Here is an 18,073-nt window from a genome sequence, read left to right as displayed (position 1 = left end):
AGAGGGTTGGCATGACAGAAGAGGAGGAGACAGGATGAGATGGAGGCAGATGATCCACTGTGGCGCCCCCTAAAGGTGAAAGAGCCACAGTGCAGCGGACATATATGTGAAAAACCAGCTGAAGTCCAAAATTTTCTTTTGACTTTTAAATTAACTAAAATTTCAAAACATCTAAATTAACACCCCAAAACAGATTTAATTTATCCATCTTTGGTTATTGTCTATGAATTGTCAATTTAAAGCCATCAAACTGTGCATGTTAAATTTTTGGTTTAGTAGCAATGCAGTCAGCTGGAGCAGAATCTGATGAAAACTACTGGGTTTACAAGAAACTAATCGATCACAATCCACAGTGGCACATGCCAAACATAAAGTCACCAGCTGACCTGCCAGCTTGTGTTGCTGCACTGAGCATGAGTTCTGCCCTCGTGGCTAGGACGTTTGCTAGACAAGGATTTGGGCACATTAGTGCATCATTTGCAGTTCATGCATCAGAAACTGTTTGATAAATTACATTTCTCAGACATAGCTTTGAAAGATGTTGCAGATAGCAGAGATAAATATCAGAAAGTTGGCTGTTTCTGTGTGCAGCTGGGGTTCTTCATCTGCATCTTTGGCCAGCTTTTCCTGAGCCACATCACACGTTACATGACAGTATCCAAATGACTGAATACCTCTTGTAAAATAAACAACACTTGGAATCAAATGTTCATTTTATTCAAGAAAAACAGTCAAAGGTCCCATATTCTTGAAATCCACTTTGAGTGGTGACATTTTAATAATAATGGTGTAAAAATCAAAGCTGTGAAAATGTAACTATTGCCATTTCTTTAGCAATCCCACAGCAAGCTTTACAAGATACTGACATTTTCTCCAGGAGCCAAAGAATAACTGATTAATACTTCCCCCTTGTTGATAGTTTGTTTCAAAATGAGTGTAAAGGTGAAAGGACAGCATGCTGCCAAGTCTACATTGTAATTACTAGCAAAGTAAGCCAAATGCTCTGTTGACTGCAGCAGTCTCACAGCCGTCATCAAGGCTTAGTTTTCCAGCATTAGGTTGTAGGACATACCCAACCAGACTATCAACATGAAATCCAACACAGCAAATAAATTATACCAATTTGTAATAAAGGCTACATAAAGGCTGCACTTCCTTTATTTGCTTTTGGACAGCTCATGCTGAGGAAGAACATAAAATATTCTTGGTCTCGTTGACAAAAACAGTCATTTTACCTCAAAGAACACGAGTTATTGATCTGCTGCAGCCGCCAATGATTAGTTTGTGTGACTTTGGTGTTTTAATGCATACTTTCTGATTAAAACACCAAAGTCACGCAGCTGTAAAGCAAAAGATAAAAAACAAGGTAAAAAAAAAAAAAATACTCAAAAGGTTGTGTGACAAGTACTGAATATGCAGCCTCCAAATAATCCAGCTAAACTTTGTGTGATGCCTAAACACCCACTGGCTTACTTTTATTTTCTGTTGGCAATGTCACCCCTACAAAAATCCTGTTAGCATGGTGAGTCGCTAATCATAATATCAGCTTCAGTTACACACACAGGCCACAGCAATATGGGAAAAATAGCTATAGCACAATATTAGAAAGTGAAAAAATGTTAAGCTAACGAGCAGAAACTGAGTTTGTGTTTTCCTGGCCTGAAAGGTGCAGGCAGCTGCATTTCCAGTTCCACTTAAAGCTGCAGCTGCCGAAGCTTTCGGAACAGAACCAGCGAGAGGCAAAAAGAAAACTCTTCTTGGAAAGGGTACGAGTCCTTTAAGGTTTATCCCATTTATACATACAAATCTTATGTAGAACTACAACAAATGTTTCTGTAAAAAATACAAAGTTACATTTTAATGCACAATGAAATTACACACATTCTAACAATCCAATGCTGTGTCAGCCATAGAAACAGCAATAAGGCTGATATTTTACAGAAAATCTCCTTCAAATGGAAAACTTAGTCCATCTCTTTGTGAGCATCTATTCAGCTGAAACATCCTTTACTGAGAGGTTAATCCATCAACTCCGGTCTACAGCCAACACCAGTGTCCTTCAGCACGGGCTGGTTAATCTGACCATCCTTTTAGAAATGCGTGATGTTAAGATAATCTATGCATGAACAAGTCTCCTATGTCGTTTTAAGCCATGCAGGCTTGAAAACCCTTTGCTACACACTGTGCAAACATATGGCCTCTCACCAGTGTGGGTTCGCATGTGTAAGGTAAGAAAGCAGGACTGGACAAAACCCTTCTCACAGATGTTGCACTTGAATGGCCTCTCTCCAGTGTGGTACCTCCTGTGTATCTTTAATTCTGCCGCAGATCTGAACGACTTCTCGCAGTCGTCGCATTTGAAAGGCCTTTCGCCCGTGTGTATCAATGTGTGCCTCACCAACGCGTCCTTGCCAAAGAACCCCTTCCCGCAATGCTCGCACGGGAAGCGGAGCCCTTTGTGATGGAAATTGTCGTGTTTCAGGAGGCACCTTCTTGAAGTGAACGTCTTCCCGCACTGAGGGCAAGCGAAGGTCGGCGTGGGTTTTTCAGTCACGGGTTCGCCGGAGTGATGCACACGTTCCACGTGCCTCGTTAGCGTGATGCCGTGCCGGAATTTCTTGCCGCACTCCCAGCACAGGAACGGGTACGCTTTAGTGTGCTTTTTCTGGTGCTCCACGAGGTCGGAGTAGGAGCGGAATCTTTTACTACAGTGGGGGCACTGAAACGGTTGGTAACCCGTGTGCTTCCACTCGTGTCTAATGAAACGCTTCAAACTGGCAAACACGGTCTGACAGTGCGAGCAGGTGAACGGCTCGGTGGGGTTGTGGACGTCGATGTAGTGCTTATGAAGGGCCTTGAACACTGGGAAGTTCTCCTCACAGCGGTTACACTGAAAAGGTGTGTGGGACTCTCTGTGCATGGCCAACGCTTCTGAGTCACGCACCAGTTTCATACACACCTCGCAGTACAGCGGGTTGTGAGTCTGTTTGTGGGAATCCAAAGTTGATTTGTACCTAAACGCCTTGTCGCATTCGTCACACCTGAAACAATGCTTAACATCATCAGGCCTCTCAGGGTCCACCTGCTGCTCATTGTAGCAAATGTTTCTTAAATGGAACCTAAATGTTTGTTTGCACTTGAACTCAACACTGCAGTGAGGGCAGTAGAACGGGCCTTCTAACACGCTCTTGTTTCCTTCAGGGCTTTTCTGTCCTGAGTCTTTGGAAGACCTCTCTGCAGGGGGGGAGTAATCGGGATCCTGGGTGGTGTTGTCCATTGGCTGCTCTTCATTTATGTCATCACAAGGAATCCCACTTGATGACTGTTCACCTTCATCTGCTGTGGTGTCTTGCTCCTTGGCTTTCTTGCCAGCCTTTGCTTTTGTCACACTTATACATCTGTGCTGCTGCAATGAACGCAAGCTCTTATAAAGCTTTTTGCATGAAGGACACGTGATGGGCAGCTCCTCTGAGTGCTGATTCATGTGTCTCTGTAAGAACTTGGCATGGCTCACCACCTTGCTGCAGACCTTACAGGTTCTCTCATCCAAGTCGTTGCTTTTGGCTGACCCTTGGGACCTGCCAAACTTCCTGGGTCCACTGCTGGTGGTATTGGAGCCCTGTGTCTTGCCAGATTTCCTCCACTGCGACAAGTACCGTTTCATCTTGAGGCCTCTGTTCTTACGCACTGACCTTTCCAGCAGTGCGTCACTTTCTGGGTCTTCTTTTTTGTCCTTCACGCCAATTTCCACTTCAAAGTCTTCATCTATAGGACGTTTCTTTTTTCTCCCACGTCTATTTGACTTTTTCTGCACGCCATCCAGCACCGTCACCTGGCCGTCCTCCCCGATGATCAGTGTTCCTGATTGGTTGTCACTGCGGTCCTCTGCCATTTCACTCTCACTGGCCTCAGTGCCTTCCACAGTATCCGTGACCACCACTGTGTCCATTTCTGCCTTCACCTCACCACTAAGGCCAAACCACCCAGTCTGCACACACTCTTCAGAGTTCCCAGTTCCCTCCACGTACACCTCTTTGTTCTCAGATTCCACCTCCATCTCTGTGCAGACAGTGTACACGAGACTGCTCTCTGCATCCGTTTCTGTTTGCTCGTTGACAATCACGACTCTTTCCACTGGAGGGAGACACAGAGCCGACAAGATGCCGCTGTCAACGATGTAAGACTCTGAAAGAAACAACACAAGAATCACGAATAACAACTGACAAAACAGACTCTGGCTGAAAAAGATAACATGCTGAGAACTATGACAAACTTGTGATCCAGTATTTTATAATATTCAATTTACCAATGTCTTCTAATTGGCTGATATCTTTTTGATTGTCGAGCAAGACTTTGAGCTCCTGAGGCTGAGAGAAAGCCTCCATGCATTCATTCAGAACAGATGTGGTGTCGCTGAGCAGTGAGGCAATCTGAGGGAACAAAAACAAAAAAAGACCACTGACATGAGACAAAAGCACCGCAGTTTCTAAACATTTGGTAAAATTCTTAATTTTTACTTAATGAAGCAACAGCAGAGTTTTGAGGTTTGAGAGAATCTAAGAATGACACCATGTGTCAGACTCGAGGCCCACGAGACGATTTCATAAAGCTTTAATTTATGGCCCCTGGGTAAATAGTGCTCCCACCACTTATACTACGAATCCCACAATGCACCTCAACAGCTGCTGTGCAGATCAAGACCTGTGTGCTAACCTGTTTTTGCCAATGACACATTGATCAGCGGATAAAAACATCCATCAGCACTTTTTACAGTGACATTTAACCTGTCTGACCCCCAAAAATGGCCAAATGAAAAGTGGAAAACAAGCATTTTTCTAAACAGGCGAGGCAGAGGACCTGATCGCTGACATCTGAGGTAAACCATCGGTCTCTTTTTTCCCCCGTCTGCAATGTTCGGGGAAGAGTGGATTGTGGGACAGATATAGGAGAAGATGCAGAGGGAGACCCCGCACAGGTGAGCTGACAGTGCATCACTGCGTCACACAGCAGGAAACGCTGTCCTGAAGACAGAACGTGCCATAAGCACCGTAACACAGACAGTGAACTTTATAAGAGGCAAAGGTCACCGGCAGTTTTGGAGGAAATAGCTTCTCAAGTTCATGAAAAGTAAAGGAGAAGTCTCAGCAGGGCTCCGGGGTGAAAGCTGTCTGTGTGAGTCGGCTTTTCTCTGCGAAATAATGAAGCATCTTAATGCATTCGTGCAGCTTTAGCTTTTGCATGATTACGCGTGTGATTGCCCAAAAAAAAAAAAAAAAAAACCAGAGCAGGTCTCCACCGCTGTGTTTGCAGCTGCGCTTTTTGCTGATAAACTGGACACACTGTAGTTTATGCAGCGTTTTTAACCTGAAAACTTACAAATTTTCATCAGCTTGAAATCTATTAATTTTTCCTGATGTGATTTTTGAAGAAAAATATAATTTAATATATTATTATATATTATGTGCTGAGGAAAAAGTTATTGTATTCTGGCCATTCAAATTCATATTGCTGATTAAAATGATTATTTTTAATCCTGTTGGGCCCGTGACTCAGACTGTGTCTTCAACTTTGGCCCGTCCTGTGATTGAGTTTGACAGCCCTGAACTACACCATCTGCAATCAGACAATCTCTCATCCTGTCACCAGTAACAAACCAGCCCCAACCCCTCCCTTCTCGTTCTTCCCTACTGGCTGATTCATTAGTCGGACTGCTGTTGTGGTGGTCCTCAACATCATTTACATGCTTTCAGTTTTTGTCCCGTTTTCAGAGTTAATCATATTCCACTTTGTTGGAATCAGCTGGCAAAAGTAGAGGTAGTAGAGCCGCAAACAGAATGTGAGAGATCTGAAGAGTACTGTGAGGAGTTCCCTTCATTCAACATGAGATATTACATTTACCTGCTGGAGAGTTTTGGTGGGTAGAAGCTTTTCCAGTCTTGACAAAAACAACCACATCAGTGTCTGGATTGCTTTGTCATATGTGGGACCAAAGTCTCCTGGGAAAACATCCTACAACACACACACAGACAGACACACATTTTTTTTTCCAAGTTGAAGATAAATCAGAAGATATCATAAAAACAACAAACTGTCAGCAATCATATTGTCACTGAATTCAGTTTAAACTTACCATAAAGAAATTTCTTCGCTCTTCTGGATCTCTGAGCAGATCTTGGATGAGGCCCATGAAATGAGAGTCAGACGCCTGTTCTGCATTCTACAAGGAAAGAATTTAAAACAGAAGGTCACTGCAGAACTTCAGATTTCAATGAGGAGAGCTACCAGTTGTAGCAGTGTTGACGCATTATGAAAAAAGGTTTTCACCCACCTCCACGCTCCACAATGACCTGAGCTTCTGCAGCCGGTCGAGGTGTGGCTGAATAACCTGGAGGTCAGCAGTGTCATCGGAACGACACAGCTCCAGGATCAGCTGCAATCAACAATAATGAATAAGTGGGTCAGAGGAAAGGACGTCATTCACTCTGTGTCTATGACTATTTCAAGCAATGCACAGGAAATGTTTTATGTTTAACTTACAACTTCTCCCCTTACATACAACTTGGGAGAATTACTTCCTGTTATGACAGGGAAAATATCTCATGGCAAGACGGCAGAGGCTGTTATTCCACTGACACAGTCTCAATGGGCAAGTCAAAACAAAGACAATGTTAGCTCTAAAAGCTAAAGACGAAGGCAGCTATAGGCAACCACTGTATCCAATCAATCTCAGGTTCACCTACAGAAACTTTTTACTTTTATCTCTTCTACATAGCTCCCGTTGACCAAAAGCTCTCTTTTCATCATTTTTGGCTCAAGCTGAACTAAGCTGTGAGCGAGTTTTGGCTTTGGTGGATGGGAAAATGCACTGCTGTAAAGGCACTACTTGATATAAACCAGCAGAAAGTGAGAAAAGTTTCAGGGAAACACAAATGCAAAAAAAGTGCTTTATCCTGACTAAACTGATTTAAGAATTTTTGAAAATAAAAGCTGTAATAAAAATTAAAAACTGATTTATCACTCAGCCCTACTGCACACATCAAAGGCTGATCACGACCGATCGGGCTACACTGCAACTCACCTGTTGTCACCCAAGGAGCATAAAATTTGCTCTGTGTAACTTTCTTTTATTTTACAGTAGTATTGAAAACAAAACAAAAAAAAGAAAAAACTCACTCGTGCTCTGAGTCCCAAAACAAGTTCAGCACGCTGCCTCGTAGAGAGAAGCTGAGGAACGATCTCAGTGACCATAAACACAAACTCCTCAAGCAACCCATAGTCTGACACAACCTTCTGCTCCACAGTCTGCCAGATCGCTGCAGAGACCAGCCGAATCGGTGATATCAAGAGCCGCAGAGCGGAGAGGGGAAGAGAGGGGCCTGCAAGGTAAAAAATGATTTCAAGACAATAAATTAAAGAAACTAAAAGAAACACTAAAGTCAGGCCAGTAAGAAAAGGCAATAAAGACTATAAATTTTCAATCACCCCAAACTAAATTCCATTTATTTTTAATCACTGTACTTACACAGGTGCAAAAAGAGGCATGTCAGGATTGATGTAAATGAAACCCCCGAGAATATTAAAGTTTCCCAAAGTCTACACACTATCACAAACTTCCCCACTGGCCGAAATCTACCAGCAGAATTAAAATAAAACGTTTTAACTGTGCTTGGGTGGACAGGATCCCTGATAAGAAAACTAAGGTCCCATGTAACATTAAAGAGAGGCCTTATTCTTCTCCTCAGGGGAGAAAAACAATCCGTTTAAATGCTGAGCTCCGGTTAAAGCGGATGTGCCTTCTACTTTCATTTTCTGTGAAAGTAGAAGGCACCGTTACAGGTTTACTTGAAAATGTCTAACACCCCCACCTCCAGGAAAATATAAACACAAATACATGACTCATGAGATCCACTCAAAAAAGGCAGATTCACTTTATCGATTGACTGTCGGTGAGTCGGTGAGTTCACCTAGCCTAGCATTAGCTAAGCGCTATGGATAACCAACGCTCACACACGCCGAGTAATAACACGCACGGAATTAAATCCAGCAACATATTACCGGACTAGTAAAACCCAATACCTGTCTGTATCTTATTCAGACACAACTTCGTAGTAAAATATTTAATAAGAACGGCTACGACGTCAGCAATGCTATTCCCGCGCGCGGGTTATACTGCGGCCTAGCCAAACAAAACTGTATCCAAGCTTTTAAACTCACCGGATAACTCGGAGACTTCTCCGTCCATGCTGCGGGCTGTCTGTAGTTACATTACAATCAGAGCAGCCGTAATGCAGTGACCGAAGTCCAAGAAAATATTTTAACGAGGTTGAAAACCAAACACCGAAGTCACACAAGCGATCTTTGTGCGTCAACTGTTGCCTTTCGTTTCGTCCTGAATAACTGTCCGACCACACGCAACAGTGGTTTCATTCGTTCCGCATCGCGGTTTTTCCCACTTTTTTCTTTCTTTTGGCCTTTCGACCTCCACACCCACTTTTTTGACAACTTATATACAGTACTGTGCAAAAGTCTCGACTCAAGCCAGCCCTCATTTTTTTTGAAAGAAAAATGGGAAATAGGTGCATCGATTTATTGAAACATGCAAACATATAGGCGAAAAACAGAATATGGTATGACTATCTTTGTTCTTCCTTTATTCTTCAAAACAGCCTGAACTCTCTTAAGCAAGCTTTCTTGTAATTTCTTTTAGTAATCTAGTTGTTAGCAGTAGGAACAGCTCTCCAGGCTTCTTGAAGGACAGGATGTTTGCAACCTGATGTCTGTAACGTTACAACAGTGTAACCTTAACAGGATAACACAACAGAGTTTTAAAACTGACACGTCTCTCTTAAAGTGCCAAATTAAAGGTGGGAAAAGTTTCGATCAACGAGACAGGAAAAGTGGCCCACCTTAACAATTCTGTTTGATCAACCATGAGAATATGGAGCCAAGTCATCAGAAGCGTTACCTCAGACAACCTAAAAATATTATTTGTTGGCATTACTTAACAGTACACATACAATACCATCTTTATTTATAAAATTACTTTAAAACAACCACAGCTAACACAAAGTTTTGTACATTGAAACATAAAAAAAAGGAACTCTTTAAAGTTTAAAACATACAATTTAATACTAGGTCTGCCTGGGATCAAAAGCCAAGGAAAAAAGAACTTTACAAATGGACGTTAAAGGGGCCTCTCTAACATGACTGTGCAAAGATTTAAAAACAAACAAGGATTTTAAAATGGACCCTAGAGATTATGTGCTCTCTCTCATTCAAGTTCCTTCTTCTTCTAAAAATCTTAATATATATATATATATATATATATATATATATATATATATATATATATATACACATACACACACACACCTTACAATTATATTAATACAAATTTCCATACATACCTTTGCACTACATTTGTCAAGTTAAAAATAGTATTGTCCCTAACGTTATTGTTTTTCTAATCTTTTTTTAAATGCTTAATTTTTATGTTTTTTTAGGGGTGGGACTTTAAAGCGTTAATTTCGATTAATTAATTACGGGAAAAATAACTAACTAAAATTTTAACGCATTTTAATCGCACTTTGCACCGTGGAACGTTTCTCCGTGCACGAGTTTCAGGCATACAGATTTTATCGACGCACAATGTCCAAATGCAGGGGTCGTATCCTGCGAAGGACCCGGCCCACGTCCTTCAGAGCCCACGAAGACCGCAAAGGCCGGAAGTGAGCAGCTAGCCTTCATATCAGCATCACCTGCCCTCACCTGTAGCTCATGTCGCCTAGCAACCGAGAGTGCGAAGCACAGCTGTGTAAAAGCAGCTGTTAAACGGAGAACGAACTTTTTCTCCTTTTTGTGGTTTAATTTTAAGTCTTTAATTCAAAATAAGCTGTTAAAACAAGCATAACACATTTCAGCATCAAGGAATACAGCTGAGAGAATGATTAATTTCCAACTATATTAAGTGAGACATTAATGTAGAATAAAACTATCCAGTTATGATGCTTAACTTTAATTTCAGGAGTTTGCTTATCACAGGAGCACTTCCACCCTTTGTTGGTCTGTGTAGTAGGTGGGAAAATAAACAAAATTTTGAAGTTTAAGCTTATGTATATTGATTCATTCATCAACCAAACTTAAATTAATATTTATCATGTTAAATATTAAAATGTGATTAAAATGCGATTAATTTCGATTAATTAATTACAAAGCTCCTAATTAATTTGATTAATTTTTTAATCGAGTCCCACCCCTAGTTTTTTTTTTTGCCCCCATGATATTGAAAATGACATTAAATATTTTCCTGGGTATTGGTGTCAAGCTTGAAACTCTAATATACCCTAATAGAAGCAAAGCAAATACATGTGTGAACAACAAGGAGACAGGTGGAAAAGTGAAATTGTGAGTAAGAGTTAATCAAGGTGGATGAGTTTAATATCAGAGGGACAGTTCAGGTTGAGTGGTTTAGACAAACATTAAGAGAGGCGAGGCTGAGATGTACAGAGGAGGGATAGTTGATATAATGTCCGAAGGTTGTTAACAATGGAGCTGCCAGGGGAGAGAAAACAGGAAGACCACAGAGAAGCTTCATGGATGTAGTGAAAGAGGAGATGCAGAGTTGATGTGATGGAGGAGGATGTTAGGGGTGCGATGGACGTAGATGATCCTCTGCAGTGACCCCTGAAGGGACCAGCTGTCGTAGTTAAAAACAATCTGGCAGGAGCAGACGGTTGGTAAAGATGCTTTATTGAACACATTACTGAGATCACAAAAAAATAACTGGAAAATGAGAGGGAGTGGGTTTCTCTGACAGGGACCAGACTGGAAATTGTTTCCAGTTTAACTTTTCAGACCAAGAAACTACTTTCTCAGTTATAGCTTTAACCAAGCGTTCCTACTGCACATAGTTAATGTGTAACAAATGCATGCAGCAGTTTTTTGTGCCTGAGCATGCTGTAGGCCTTTGGGAAAGCTTTGCCACAGATACTGCAAATAAACGGTTTCTCTCCCAAGTGTATTTTAGCGTGTAGATTGAGATAACACATTTTTACAAACCCTTTTCCACAGATGTCGCATTTATACGGTCTCTCTGTGGTGTGGTGTATGAGCACATGTCTCTTCACCTCTGAGGTTGATCTGTAGTACTTCTCACATTCAGGAACAGTGCATTTGAAAGGTCTCTCTCCGGTGTGGATTAATTTATGTCTCTTCATCGTCGACGCCGCGACCATCTTTCCGCAGGACGGACACGGACTACGGAACAGCTCTCGCAGGTGTTTGGTCCTCTGGTGTTTTTTCAGTGCTCCTTTCTCTTTAAAGGATTTCTCACACTGAGAGCAAGAATGCTTCTTCTCGTTTCGAGACTCGCTGTGAATAAAGTTGAGGTGGCGCAGCAGGTTGGACCTGTGGGCGAAAGTCTTGCCACACTCTGCGCACAGGTAGGGTTTCTCTCTGGTGTGGACTCTCTCGTGGTACATGAGCTCTGCATCGCATTTGAATCTCAGGTTGCACTGAGCGCACTGGAAAGGTAGCTGGCCCGTGTGATGCCATTCATGTATGATCAAAGATCGCAACTTGGTTAGAGTTTTCGGACAACGGCTGCATTTGAACGGTCTGCTGACTTTATGGATGTTCTCATAATGTCTGAGCAAGGGCTTGAAAAGAGTGAAGGCCTTGTCACAGCGGTTGCACTGAAACAGGGTGTGTGAAGCTTTGTGCCTCGCCAGCGTTGCAGTGTCTCGAAGAACCTTCCTGCACACGCTGCAGTAGAGTTCGTTGTGGGTCAGTGTGTGCCTCTGCAGAGAAACTTTGTACCTGAACGCCTCTTGGCATTTGTCACATTTGTAAAGATTCTTGACTTCGTCCAGATTTTCTGGATCTACATGCTGCTGACCATACTCATAGCAGGTCTTATTCAAGTGGTTCTTAAGCGAGGTTAGGAGTTTGAACCTGCTGTCGCATCGGGGGCAGGCGTAGTCGCTGGTGGGAAAGTGGGTTTTCATGTGAGTTCTCAGGCTTGTGTTGAGACGCTCCTTGCAGATAAAGCACTGGATCTGACGAGTCTGTTTGGGAGAGCTGAGTTTGGTCTTGCCGATGTCCAGATTTCTCCTAGAAACTGATACATCTTTGGGACCCACGAATGAAGGGTCCTCAGTTAAGCTGCTAAAATCATTTTCAGGGGAACTACTAACGGAAGACTCATCGTCCGAGTAGTGAGACCATGAATCAGTCACACTGGGACTTCTACCAGCAGTGTTATGACAAGAGTCCTCATCTGAGTAGTACGACCAGGAGTCATCTTCACTGCAAGTACTGATGGGAGCCATATATGAGGAATCTTTGCCTGAATCCTCATTGTCTGAGAGCATTCCAGAGACCCTATTGGATGGTTTTGTTTTCCTGGAACTGGATTTGCAGGCAGGCAGGGCCTCTTCCCAGAGTCCTCTTTTCTCCTCCTGCAGAATCCGCTTCATTCTCAGGCCTCTGTTTGGTCTCACAGGTCGAGACTGTAAAGACAGTGGCAGGTCAAGTCTCCTTAGATGAACGCGACACTCTTTTGTAAGGTGACAAGAATCCTCTGCCTGACTTTGAAGATTTGCATTTTCTTCATGTCTTGTTGAATATCCCAAAAGCAGCGGTGCTCCACTGTGAACAGGAGTCCAATCAGACTGGCCGTCATTTGTCTCAACTGTCTGCTGTTCTGGAACCAGTGTTAAAGGTTCCTTTTCCAAATCTGATGAACACAGCAGTTCATCCAAAATGCTGTCCTGTGCTTGTGTTTTAAGCGTTCCAGTTTTTTCTATATGGGGAAGTTTTAGTGCGGAAATGATGGAGTCACCATCCAGAGAACCATCTGAAAAGGAAAAAATTACACAGTGATCAAGACTAAAGCTCAACACCCAAGTGGCCTTCATTATTATATGATTGCATACTCCATGTACTCTTGACAAGACAACAGAGAAAGCATCATTCAAAAAAACCTTTGTTGATTTACTTTTTACCACAACGCAGTAAAATACACACATTAAAGTGGACACAATATACATCAGCTCCATATTGTTAATGCCAGACTCTACTGGAGTAGCTTTGCATGGTTCACAGTTCAAAATAATCCTTATTTGTCTTATACAGGTCCTTCTCACTACTTCTCCTCCCTTTAAGACAGCTTTCTTCTGATTGGGTGTCCCAAGAGTCGAACAGAAAGTGGGTGGGGCCTGTTGTGCTCATAGGCAGAACTGTGTGCCTGAAATGACCATATTAGGAATCCAGAGCTAAGAGTTAAAAATCAGTAACTACTGACCGACGTGATCTAGTTGGCTGAGGTGTTTCTGATAGTGAAGCAGAGTTTTGAGCTCCTCACACTGAGACACCAACTGCATACAGTCCTCAAGAACAGAAGAGGTCTCACCAACCATGGAGGCAACCTGTGGAAAATGAAAAAGAGGGGTGGGGTGCACATCTGTTAATCTACCTTAAAATACTATTGAGTAACTTTAAAAAAAAAAAAAATCCTTCTTTTTGTGTACCTGCTGGAAAGTTTGAAGAGGAAGAAGCTTTTCAAGCCTGGACAAAAACAGCCACATCAGAGTGTGAAGTGTTTCAGTATACGCAGGCCCAAACGCTACAGGGAAGACCTTCTGCAAAGCACAGACAGAAAGATCACTGCAGCTGAGCCCAGTACTAGTTCACCAAGGACGAAAATGAAACGACTTTTAAGCTTTATAATAAAATAATAAAGCTTATGGATACATATTGAAATTCATATAGTTTTAATCACCTGAAAGGAAGAACAAGGTCAAAGTGACACTGACCTGAAAGAAGTGTTCTCGTTCTTCAGGGTCATTCAGCAAGCTGTTTACGAGATCCACAAAGTTTGACAGTGGCAGTTCTATATTTGTACCACCAGCCTGCATAATTAATGATAACAGCATCATTAATAACGATAACAGGCTTTTTTAAATTTACATTTAAATTATACTCTCATGATAACTGAAAAAATTCAATCACCTCCATTAGCCATGTGTTGATGAGCACTTGCATCCTGTCCAAGTGTGGCTGAATGATCTCAAAGGCAGCAGGAGCTTCGAGCTGACATAAGTCCAGGATCAGCTGAAACCACAAAGAAGCAGCTGTTTTATACCTGCAGCGGCAGGAAAGGGTTAAAACCACAGACCCCAGAACAGCAATGTGATCCACATTAATGGACCACTCAACCAGGTTTTCAAACTGTTACTTTACATTTCAAACACCGTCTGCTTCAGAGAAGATGTTCAACAGAGTTTAGAGCTGTTATAGCCAAATCCATCCATTTTCCTCCTCTCATCCAACGATTATCCCAATTATTTTTGATCAATATTGAAATCATCACAATTATTTAGCATAATTATTCATTGATTTTAGTGACAAAAGTGTTTTTATTGCACTGTCGTGTAAACACGACATTACTCTCACATCCACGTTGCGCAGCGTTCCTGCTAATGTTCAAATCTGCATCAAAATCAAATCGGTCCTTCTTATTCAACTAAATTCAGTGCATCTCTCAGAAGAAAAATATAAATAAAAAATTATCTTAACACCAAATTAAATCAACAAAAGGTGGTTATTATCTGATCTAAGTGCATGTCCCAGATGCAAAATATAAGTCTTTCCCTCCATTCGTTGTACCTGAATGATGGATGAATACAGCTCCCAGAAAAATCCTCGACAGCTGTGAGAACCCCTCTGTATTTCCTCTGTGATGTTTTAGATAGAGTGCAGCTTTGACCTCTTTGGAAAATAAATGCTCAAGACGATAACATATCCTCTGACTACTATGTTAACCAGTTTCCTCAAGCCTTTGTTATTCCCTGTGTTTAGAGGACACATGATGGGGCAGCTGTGGCTCAGCAGGTAGAGCGGGTTGTCTACCAATCAGAAGGTTAGTGACCAAAAGTGAAGCCAAAATTGTGACAAAGATTAAAATTAGATGAACTTATAGCCCTATTAGAGTAAAAAACATCTTCTCACAATCTACAATACACCGTAGCTCAGTTTAAAGGCTACATTATTGCTTCCCAGAGTTCAAGCAGCAGAAACACGGCTGTGCTCATGTGTTCATGGCAGAATGCCTGTACAAATAACCACAACTGAGTGAAACTACCGCACTAAGAAACACAAGAAAGGGACATTAGATCAGTGGGAATCTGGACTTTGGACTGAGTCTAAATGTGGGAAAGTTGTCTGCAGCCATCATGTCTCACTGAGACACAGAGAAGGAGAAGAGATGGTATCTGTGTGTGTGGTTCCCACAGGGAAGGATGTAGGAGGAGTGGTAATGGCCCAGACCAGCTGAGATGTTGAGTACACAGAGCACTGAGTGAAGGGAAAGCAGCCAACTGCTGGAAACGCTCCAGGCCTTATGAAGCTGGTTGCCAGAAGATGAGAGAATGAAGAGGGTGCAAAGCTCATATCAATGTAAAAGGAAACCATAATGAAGGCAAAAAATTTAAAACACAGTCTGGCCATTTGTGTTATTGTGATCTCTTCAGTTTTGTACCACAGAAGCACAGGACAGAAGGGTAAAGTCAAGACAAAGAGTCAGACACCTTTCTGTGCCAAGAAAGGTTCCCAGTGTGTGCTCATCTAAAAGGACAGTGGAGAATGACTTTGAGATTTCTCTTGGAAAAAGAAAGTGACAGGGATTGTTCCATGGATACTCCCCACAGACTCCAGGGATGACCCACAAATCCACAATGACTCCATTTGCAGATGCTGAGAGCCTCACCTGTGCTCTGAGGCCCAGGCTGAGTTCGGCCCGCTGCCGGCTGGTGAGCAGCTCTGGAACAATGTCTGTCACCATGGACACAAACTCCTCAAGCATCCCATAATCGGACACAACTTTCTGCTGGATGGTCTGCCAGATGGCTGCTGAGACCAGCCGAAGTGGGGGGACCAGGAGACGCAGGGCAGCGAGGGGAAGAGGCGCACCTGAATGTAAACAGAAAGTAGGTTATTTGAAACAGGGGTTATTGTTTAATTATCAGTATTCAAAAAAGGAACCATAACTTAAACCCAGACACAAACACTTGGCTGTCCAACTTTTAGACTTGCTTGTTTATTCTTTAGCTGGCAACACAAAATACAAACAACACTCATAACCTTCTTCCAAATACTTTTTTCTGCATGTTCAGTGCAGAAAACTCAGGCTGCTTATCATCTGTTATGTAAACGCATAGTACATTAAAAGTGAATGATTTCACTGTTATTATTATTAGTGTACTCATATGCATCTGCAGACCACACCACCATGTAGTGGCTGTCTCTCTGTTAGCCCAGCAACACACTGGCAGCCTGTCCAGGATGTTCTCCACCTCTGTGGCAGCTGGGAAAGACTCCATCCCAACAGCAACCCAGAACTGGGAAAGCTGAAGAAAACTGATGGATGGATTCAATTCAGTTCAGTTTTATTCATATAGCCCAAATCAAACAGTCACCTCAAGGTGCTTTAGAAATTTATAAATACAAATTTCCCTACAGGTTAATGAAGTATTTCTGATCCTGATATTGTAAGATAAAGACCCTACAGTAATTACAGAGAAAACCCAACAGTCAGAATGACCCCCTATGAGCAGCACTTGGTGACAGTGGGAAGGAAAAACTCCCTTTAACAGGAAGAACCAGGCTCAGGGAGGGGCTACAACTGGTTGGGGCTGAGGGGAGAGAGACAGAGATTAATAATAACTAATGATTAAATGCAGGTGTAGTGAATACAAAACAGTGCATTATGGGAACCCCCCAGCAGTCTAGGCCTATTGCAGCATAACTAAGGGAGGGTTCAGGGTCACCTGATCCAGCCCTAACTATAAGCTTGATCATAAAGGAAAGTTTTAAGCCTAATCTTAAAAACAGAGAGGGTCTCTGTCTCCTGAATCCAAGCTGGGAGCTGGTTCCACAGAAGAGGGGCCTGAAAGTATCCGAGGAACCACAAGTAAGGCAGCAGTCTGAGAGTGAAGTGCTCTGTTGGGGTGATACGGTACTATGAGGTCTTTGAGATAAGATGGCCTTGGATGGATGGATGGAAGTCACAGGAATTCAGGTCTTAGTGTATTATTTCTTTCCCAGAATTCCCACCACACTGCATTTAGGTTAAATCCAAAGAACCTCAACAATGTTCCAAACATGTGAGGAGTCACTTTAACTGAAACTAAACTCAGTTCATTCGTCACCAGCCGAGTTAAAATGCTTGTTATGCACAGAGAAGTTGCTGTTATCTGCATAAAGTATTTGCTCAGGAAAATGCAGTTATTACTCATAACTGTACTTATTTTGGTCAGACACTAAAGCGCTAACAGTTTATTACTGCTGTCCAACGATCGTGAAACACCTCCTCCGTTGAAATGCAAGCTAAGCAGCTAATCAGACTGTAACCTTAAACAGTTGGAGGGAAACTTACCTGATGAATAGTTAGAGTTTCCCTTTAAAATATTATTTTCCATCCTGATCATCCTCTACGTGCGGCTGACGTTCGCAGAACAGGAGAAATGTAAGCTACAGAAAACACCGTCTTTTCATTCCCGCTACTTCTCCCTTTTTGTTAAACTCAAACATGTTAGACCGAAGTTGGTCCGACAATGTTTTTGTTCCGGGTTGCTCAAATTGACGGTTCCCAGCACAGCCATCATCCTCCAACATGGAGCATCCTACTGAGCCAGAACGGTTCGTTTACAATCAGCAGGGTTCTGTTGAGTCAGAACCTGGAAGTACTTAAAATGCGGAACCTTTGACAGTGTCTATGGCCGGGTCCATGGATGGACCCAAGGGGGCCAGCCCGGGCATAGCACGGTACTCCCAATCTCAGTGGCCCCCCTCCTTTCCTGATCCATCTTTCTCGCGCATGTTTTAACTTTTTAACATATAATCGAGCCGACAATCGTACACAATAACGTGTAGTAGTCAGGGTATCCAGTAATGAACTGTTCATATTTAATAAAGATCTGTAAGTATGCACAGTTTGAAACCTCCTCACACCACAGCCGTTTCCATCCGTTTGGTGAACTCCACCTGTCCTGTGTTTCTCTGCCTAGCACCACAC

The 18,073-nt window shown here is 42.4% G+C and overlaps 2 protein-coding genes across 4 annotated transcripts; both read right to left on the bottom strand.

Annotated features, from left to right (window-relative positions):
• Positions 1-700: 700 nt before the first annotated feature.
• LOC115798743 (zinc finger protein 135-like) lies at positions 701-8,381 on the bottom strand. Its single transcript, XM_030755698.1, has 7 exons — positions 8,215-8,381; positions 7,174-7,376; positions 6,329-6,430; positions 6,131-6,217; positions 5,899-6,009; positions 4,307-4,430; positions 701-4,185 (listed from the first exon to the last, which is right to left on the bottom strand). The coding sequence occupies exons 1-7, from the start codon at positions 8,240-8,242 to the stop codon at positions 2,117-2,119; spliced, it is 2,724 nt and encodes a 907-aa protein (XP_030611558.1). The 5' UTR covers positions 8,243-8,381; the 3' UTR covers positions 701-2,116.
• Positions 8,382-10,739: 2,358 nt separating this feature from the next.
• Positions 10,740-17,721, bottom strand: LOC115798366 (zinc finger protein 184-like). Of its 3 annotated transcripts, none has more exons than XM_030755200.1 (8): positions 17,435-17,721; positions 15,767-15,969; positions 14,011-14,112; positions 13,815-13,910; positions 13,530-13,640; positions 13,304-13,427; positions 12,233-12,856; positions 10,740-12,196 (listed from the first exon to the last, which is right to left on the bottom strand). In XM_030755200.1, exons 1-8 carry the CDS (start codon positions 17,484-17,486, stop codon positions 10,911-10,913), a joined length of 2,598 nt encoding a protein of 865 aa, XP_030611060.1. In that variant the 5' UTR covers positions 17,487-17,721; the 3' UTR covers positions 10,740-10,910. The 3 variants fall into 3 exon arrangements, with proteins under 3 accessions (XP_030611060.1, XP_030611061.1, XP_030611059.1); XM_030755201.1 differs by having other exon boundaries at positions 10,740-12,538; positions 12,590-12,856; XM_030755199.1 differs by having other exon boundaries at positions 10,740-12,856.
• Positions 17,722-18,073: the final 352 nt, after the last annotated feature.

Source organism: Archocentrus centrarchus, chromosome 19 (genome assembly GCF_007364275.1).
Source record: "Archocentrus centrarchus isolate MPI-CPG fArcCen1 chromosome 19, fArcCen1, whole genome shotgun sequence".
NCBI lineage: Eukaryota > Metazoa > Chordata > Actinopteri > Cichliformes > Cichlidae > Archocentrus > Archocentrus centrarchus.
This window is presented reverse-complemented; position numbering and strand designations above follow the sequence as displayed.